Below are 8094 nucleotides of genomic sequence, written 5' to 3' on the forward strand. Positions count from 1 at the left end.
GTGGACTCTTTATAATTAGTAGTATAGCAATATTTTCATTTTAATTTATTACATTCTTGATGAATGGACATGAACATGTTTAAATTCAACGACATAATTTAGTATGCCATACATATTTTATTTCAAAATCACAAAATATTCGGAGGATTCTTCTGACAAAATGAAATGAAAAAAGGGGATCAATAATTAATAATTTTCATTTCAGATTCGACTTACACGAAAAAGTGAAGTTTGGTAGGTAGTATTAATGAACCACAATGTTCCACGTAAGTCATCCATGAGAAAGAAAAAGGAAATCCTATTTTTAGTGAATCCTACTATCCTTGAAAGTGTTAGGTACAGGCAAGAAGGTCGGTAATGAGAAGTAGTAAAAATACAGCGCATCGATCAGTTCCCTATATAACGGAAATCTTAAGAAAAAAATGAAAACAGCTGAAGCTCAGAGTGCAACAACCCTAACAATGGAGGTTGCAAGAGTACAGGCAATAGCGTCAATAACAAAATGCATGGACACAATACCATCAGAATATATTAGGTCAGAGAACGAGCAGCCAGCGTCCACAACGTTGCATGGTGTGCTACTTCAAGTTCCAGTAATTGACATAGACGATAAAAATGTAGTGAAACTCATATCGGATGCTAGCAAAGAATGGGGGATATTTCAAGTGATAAATCATGGAATTCCAGATGAGGTAATTGCGAATTTGCAAAAAGTAGGGAAGGAATTCTTTGAGGTTGTACCACAAGAGGAGAAAGAGGTGATTGCAAAAACTCCAGGGTCTCAGAATATTGAAGGGTATGGTACTTCTTTGCAGAAAGAACTTGAAGGGAAAAGGGGTTGGGTTGATCATTTGTTCCATAAGATTTGGCCTCCTTCTGCCATCAATTATCGTTATTGGCCTAAAAATCCTCCCTCCTACAGGTTTTTTTCTCACTTCATATCTTTCATCTTTTCGCTTGCTTTAAAATAAATTTGTGTAATTATCGTGCTAATGTTAATATTATGGAGTATAACTTAACCTGCTTTATGCTTGCCTTAAAATAAATTTGTGTATGTCTTACTTTTCTTTTTAGTTTGTTTAAAAATAAATATGAGTACATCCTTTTCTATAATTAGTAACGCTTCAAATTCAACTTTTCACATGGCATATTCATGACCACAAGATTCAAGAATATTTTGGTACGTTACATATATACATCTTTAGTGTAAGAGACCATAAAATTTGAAAATTTCTTATTTTTTATTTCTTAATCTTTGTGTCCAATCAAATTAAGACACATAAATTAAAACGGAGGAAGACTAATGTTAATATTATGTGAAACTTAACCTTTTTTATGCTTGCGTTACAATAAATTATAGTATAAATTATATATACTAATTTTAAATATGCATGCCGCCATTTTAAGGTGCTGTCGTTTGTGTTAGGGATTTGTTAGATTAGATTTTTAAGCTTTTCTTTATGCAGAAAAAACTAAAGTATCAAATCTTATATCCTAGACATTTTAAATGCGTATTAGTAAAATAAACTAAACCACTGTCGAGAAATGAGATAAACCTGTGATATGAAGCTGTATCTTAGGTAAAATTTAATTCCCATCACACTTTCCTTCCATTCGTTCTTACTCAAATAAGCAGGCGTTTGGACATAAAATAAGTAATAGGTCAAGTTAAATTAAATGATATTTGCAATTTAAAATTACTGTCTCGTATGCATTTTACTTAAAAAATATTACAGGTTTGTGACTGGAAAATTTTTTGATAAAGTTTTGGTTTTTGAAAAATTCATTTTCAAAAATTCTAAAAGACTTGTAAAATTTCATGTACAAATATTTTTTTGAAAAAAAAGTTTCAAAAAAAGGAATATTCTTTTTATGGACAAATGGGTCCTAAATGTTACTCTACCAAGAGAGAGTGAGAGAGTAAAGCTGCGTCTTGGATTTTATTAAATTCTGCCAGCTCGCTGTCATGGAATTAGGAGTCTACCATAAGAAGTAGCCATTGTTGTTAGGGATACAAGGCAAACCGACAAACCGGATCAACCCGATAATTTGAGTTAAAGCGAGAAAAAAAAAACCCGATTATGGATTGGTTTGATTTGATTTGGTATTGAAAAAAAAACCCGATCATAATTGGTTTGGTTTGGTTTTAACTAAAGAAAGTCAAACCGAAACCAAACCAACCCGATATTACATATATAATTTTTTTAGATATATTTAATATATAAATATACTTATTGTGATGTAATTTATAAAGATTTCATAATTTTATTTTTTGAGGTATTATTTCAAGGTTGGACTTTAGAGCTTTTGAATGTTCTAATAAGTTTTATAACCATTAACATTAGTAAATTAAATAGTGCTAACAAAAGCCCAAACCAAAATTAAATCAATACAAATGCTAACAAAAGACATTGAATTCAATACTACGAACTGAAAAGTATTGAATATCTATTTTTTGTTTTGGAATAATTTAGATTAAAATGCATTACCTATTTTTATTTTTTCTTTAGCGTTTAGTTATGTATTTAATACTCCCTTATTAGTCTACTTATTTTAATATGACTTAGTACTCTTAGATTATGTTTATTTTTATTATGGCTTTTTAATTAGAATATTTATATTATATAATTTTATTGTCTTTATTATATTGTTGAATATTTTAGGATAATTCAATGACATATCTCATATTTTGTATTATTTTCTTGGAAAATACTTTATATATTTGTATCTTACTAGGACTAAAGAAATATTTTGAGCATAATTTATAAGTTTTTTTTACGAAGATTTTACCTGAAAAAACCTCCGAAAAAATTCGAATAACCCGAAAATCCGAGAAAATCCGAGAAAAATTGAGAGTGAAAAACCCGAGTTTTATTGGTTTGGTTTGGTCTTTAGATTTAATAATCCGACACAATTGGTTTGGTTTGATAATTGTAAAATCCAAATCAACCCGGCCTATGTACACCCCTAATTGTTGTCAACATCGTCATGGGATTTGACTAATTAAAAAGGGTTAGCCAGAATTACTCTTTTTGTTTTAATTATAACCAAGACCAGTTACGTCCGTAGTTGTACTCTGCAATTCACAGCGAAGACACGTGTTACGGGTTTGAAGAAGACAATTCGATTGGAATAACCAAAATATGCCGCCTGTTACAATTTATACGACATAATTAGATTAGGCATAAAGTAAACATAAAGCTTAAAAAGAAGAAAAAAAGATTTTTGTTACCGTAGTTTTAACATACAGTAATATTTGTGTGGCTATAAAATTTTAAAACTTATCGTAGTATTTAATATGCTATAATACTTGTAATTAAGATAAAATAATAAGGTCCAGTTAAATTATTTTTACATTTAGAAAAATATCATTCTTTTTAAAATGGACTAGTAAGGTAGTAATGTCATTTTTTTGAATGGAGGGAATAATGGATTTTCGTAAGTAATATGTCGATTGCTTTTTTCCCATTACCTTAAAGTTCAATAAGAAGCCTAGAAGAAAGATTGTATCTACCTATCCAACAAGCCGATAGAGTAGCATAGAAAGCTTGGAACAAGATTGACTGAGACTGCCAATTGCAACAAAAGAGAGAAAAGAAAATGAAGTTGTTGTTATCTCTTTATATAATCTTGGGCAGTTCTACACTTGAATTTAATTTTGGAGTTGAGTTAGGTTTAAAGTTGGTATACTTAATATTTATTTAAGAGGGACACCTTCTTATTTTTAATTTATCAAATTCCCACAGTATTTTGCACCAAATCTCTAATCCAATCTTAGACGTGATAGGAAGTATTATGTGCCCCAGATTAGTTGGGAGAATCAATTGCTCTCTTTATGTGCATGTGAAATTGTGAATTTAGCAAAAACAGAAGAAAATTTGAGGAAGAGTTTATCACCGTCACTGAGTCAAAACTTTTATAATTGCACAAATTAGATAATAAAACTATTTCTAGGTGCGCGCATATATATATACTCCAACTTAAATAACCATAAAACTATTTCTAGACGCACACACCTAGATATATCTTCATGCCTTCATCATCACCTAGATTTGGTGAATTAGGTCTCTATTCTAAGTACATGTATAACTGGTTCTCTTTTTAAGTTTTCAAGTTATGCTATTATATATATTAGGACGTCTGTGTTTATGATACTAGATGTATATGATGCTTATGGTTAAATGAAATAGAATATGACATTCTACGTCAATTAGTATGAAATTTATTCCATTCCTTTTTTTTTTATCAAACTCTTCTCTATTATCACACTCAGAATGCTCTAGGACCATAGCTGAAACTTTTTCTAATGTTGATTCAAGCCATGTGGGGACTATCAAAGCTGTAACTAATTCGAGAAATTCCTCATTTCTTTTTTGGAAAGATAACTTCATACTCAAAGCTCAAATTCGAAACCTTTTAATTAAGGATGAACAAGTATTTTTCTACCCACAATCTAGGTTGATTATTCCGATAACCTTTATATGGTAGAATTTGGACATATAGGCCCTAGCCCCACCTAACCTCCTCTATCACACTAGACATCCCCCCTCCCTTTTTCCCTCCACCCTATGCCATGTTACTAATTATTAATTTTTGCTATATCATAACAAGCAGGACTATTTACCGCTTAATAAAATTGTACTTTATGCCTTAACTTTTAACAATATAATTATGGTCTATGATAAGATCTATTTATTATCGTTAATGTGCTAGGGTTAAAGATTTACCACTCTATTTTCATTAGCGCATGCTATGAGGGTGATGGTTGGCATGCGATGTTGATGCACCATAACTATGGGATATTGATAAAAAAAAATTAGTTCTTGCAATAGATGATTTCGAAATTTCTTCAATCCGAACATTGTCTCTAGCACGTATGTCCATGATTTTCTGAGCACTTAGTGTTTTTTTTTTATGCATTTTGACCTGCACAAAATATATGGGATAAAAAAAGGGGATAGCCGCTTGTGATATACTGGGATATCTTTTAGTGGAGAAATTGGGAAAAAAATTAATAATGATAGATACTTAGGGTGAGAGAGAATCATAAAGAGATATCTTTTTAGTGAGAGAGAATTTCAAGTGAGAGATTTTAGGATATGAAAAGTTGTATATAATTTAATTAAAAAGATAAGATTTTAAAATAAGTTGTACTAAAAGTAATTTAGTAAAAACAGTTGTAGGAAATATAAATAAGTTTTTAAATGGTTGTATTCTATGTAAATTCCTCTTATTTGACTTCTAAAAAAAATCTTTCTAGGGAAGCAAATGAGGAATACGCAAAGAGGCTGCGAGAAGTTGTGGAGAAAATCTTTAAGAGCTTATCACTTGGGCTTGGGTTAGGAGCCCATGAAATGATGGAGGCAGCAGGTGGTGAAGATATTGTTTACTTGTTGAAAATCAATTATTACCCACCATGCCCAAGGCCTGATTTGGCACTTGGTGTTGTGGCCCATACAGACATGTCCCATATAACCATTCTTGTCCCAAATGAAGTCCAAGGCCTCCAAGTGTTCAAGGATGGCCATTGGTATGATGTCAAGTACATACCTAATGCCCTAATTGTCCACATTGGTGACCAAGTTGAGGTATATATCTCATTCATACTCACTTAAATTCATATGATTCCTTCAATCAATTTTTGGTGCATTAAAGTTGTTATAAGAGTTTGTTCTCCACACCAAAAAAATAAAAAAGAAGGTTTTATTTATGAATTTATGTTGTCAAGGGAATTGAAAATTCTTTTAAAATAGATGGTTTTGCACCATCCTATGTTAGATGGTGCAAAAAATCCATCTTGAAAACTTTCTCCCTCGTAAACGAGGGTAGAGACTAGAGACAAGTGATTAATTATCAACCTTCTTTGTGATGCTTTAAAAATTGAGTTTAAGTCTTATACATTGTAGTATAAAGAATTTTCATGTAGTAGATCCAACTTGCTTGAAATTAAGGTAGACTTATGGCTATTTCTTGTATCTTTGACTACCATAGTTATAGTTATGATCATACGGAATCGGTAAAATTTCACTAGTACACACATTTTCTCTCTTTATGTTTCTATTTCGTTCCATTTCTTAAATTGACATAATGATTGAACAGATTCTTAGCAATGGGAAATACAAGAGTGTGTACCATAGGACAACAGTGACAAAGGACAAGACAAGAATGTCATGGCCAGTATTCTTGGAGCCACCATCAGAGCATGAAGTAGGGCCAATTTCTAAGCTGGTTAATGAGGCCAATCCACCCAAATTCAAGACCAAGAAGTACAAGGATTATGTTTATTGTAAGCTTAACAAGCTTCCTCAGTGAAGAAACCCCTCTATATATGTTTGGCAGCGAATAGCTAGTATATTCGTGAGTACTAAATTATGGTTTGTACTATCCTTACCAAGAGATGTCTTATTATTATAAAGGACTATATGTTTAGACTTAAAACTTTTTGATACTAGCTAATAACTGACTTATTAATACTTTATTTACATGTAAATATTTGCTTTGCTTTTCAGTGTGTTTAACTTTGGACATGGCAAATTATAAAGCAATACTCAGTTACAATTAGAATTACGAGGATTGTAAAGCAGGAACCAATTAGGGATTTTTTTTTTTTTGTCCCATCAGCAACGGCTAGGAACTCTATTAGGATTAGTATTAGTGTGGATAATAAATTGCATCAAGAAAATAAAATTAGGATCGAAAAATATTGTAACAATCGTAGTATTTTATTTCAAATAATGACTGTACAATCTCGAATTCTCTAATTCTTCTTTCCAATTGCAAATAAAAGAGCTTTCGAGCTTAACCTTGAATTTTATTTTATTTTAATCTAAGTGGTTGAGGTCTGATCTTGATCTCTACGTATTTTTAATCTAAGGGCTTACAACTTGTTCCTGAATCTTCGTCTTGATTCTTTTAACCCTTAGAACACTTGAATGCTTGTAGCTTTTAGAGAAATTTGCAGTGTTTGATCCACGAGCGCTCTCTGGATTCTTGTTATAACTTCTGGTATCTTTCTGAGTTATGAAGACCCCTATTTATAGTAGTGGGAGGGAAGAGTTACGACAAGAACAAACTATTTCCCACTAATCAAATTGAAGTGTGACAAGACCGCATTTGATTGGCCAGAACATGTTACTTGCACATGTGGTGCGGTTTCATTGGCCTTTTGATTTTACTTGGCATGCCTTGTCATTTTGACACATGGCACAATCCTATTGGCTCTTTTGTTTGACTTGGCGTGCCACGTCATTTGACACGTGGCACCAAATTAGGCGTCTAGGAAGTTGACAGCTTGTGCTTAATGAAGTGGGTCCATCACTTGTAACCCAATTAAATGGGCTAGCCCAATAGATTTGACTTATTTATTTAACCCATATGTATTTGGACTTATATAATTAACCCAATTATATTAGCCCATAAAATATTTAGTTGGACTAATATATTTAAAATGTAGTCCAAATTATTTTACTGGATTTAAATCCGATAAATTTTGTATGCCTAGAAATATTCCAAGAACGCTTTTCCCGAAGAAATTACCTCCAACCGGCTCGAATCTAGCCAAAAATAACTCAATAATGTCAAATAAAGTTTCAATCTTTATTCATTTCTCAAAAAGTCAACAAAAGTCATCCCGGATCCACATGGTCAAAACCCGAGTGAAACGGTAGATCCCTACTATTCATAACTCCATGAGTCCAAATATGTGATTAGATTCCAAAACCAAGTCTAAATTATTCCTCAAATCCCAAAAATTTATCCTCTTAGGTTGCAAACAAAAACCCCAATTTTTTCTCTCTAAAACTTTATGATTAAAGTATATAAATCGATGAGAATTCAAGATATATAGACAAATCTAAGTGAGAATTACTTAACCAGAAAGTAGTGATGAAAATCCCCCTAAAAATCGCTTCTAGCCGAGCTCCAAAACTCCAAATAATAAAAAATAAGCTAAACTTTTGAAATTATAAGATCTGCCAGAGATACTGCATCAGCGGACAAAATGGATCGCATCTGCTGAAACCGCTTCTACTATCCAAGGCTCGCATCTGCGAGCTCAATTAACGATGCCGACCTTCCACATCTGGGCCTATGCTT

General features: G+C 32.0%; 1 protein-coding gene across 1 annotated transcript; it reads left to right on the top strand.

The window, feature by feature from the left end:
- Positions 1-399: 399 nt before the first annotated feature.
- On the top strand, positions 400-6482 carry LOC107814657 (flavonol synthase/flavanone 3-hydroxylase-like). The gene is made up of 3 exons (NM_001325929.1): positions 400-922; positions 5261-5588; positions 6100-6482. The coding sequence occupies exons 1-3, from the start codon at positions 423-425 to the stop codon at positions 6310-6312; spliced, it is 1041 nt and encodes a 346-aa protein (NP_001312858.1). The 5' UTR covers positions 400-422; the 3' UTR covers positions 6313-6482.
- The last annotated feature ends 1612 nt before the right edge of the window (positions 6483-8094 follow it).

The sequence above is a fragment of the Nicotiana tabacum genome, chromosome 16, assembly GCF_000715075.1.
Source record: "Nicotiana tabacum cultivar K326 chromosome 16, ASM71507v2, whole genome shotgun sequence".
Lineage (NCBI taxonomy): Eukaryota > Viridiplantae > Streptophyta > Magnoliopsida > Solanales > Solanaceae > Nicotiana > Nicotiana tabacum.

Excerpts from the sequence above, each read along its gene's own strand:
- LOC107814657 (NM_001325929.1), top strand. The coding sequence starts at position 423 with ATGAAAACAGCTGAAGCTCAGAGTGCAACAACCCTAACAATGGAGGTT. Across the intron at positions 923-5,260 it reads AAAAATCCTCCCTCCTACAG|GGAAGCAAATGAGGAATACG; the intron begins GTTTTTTTCTCA and ends AAATCTTTCTAG. Across the intron at positions 5,589-6,099 it reads ACATTGGTGACCAAGTTGAG|ATTCTTAGCAATGGGAAATA; the intron begins GTATATATCTCA and ends ATGATTGAACAG.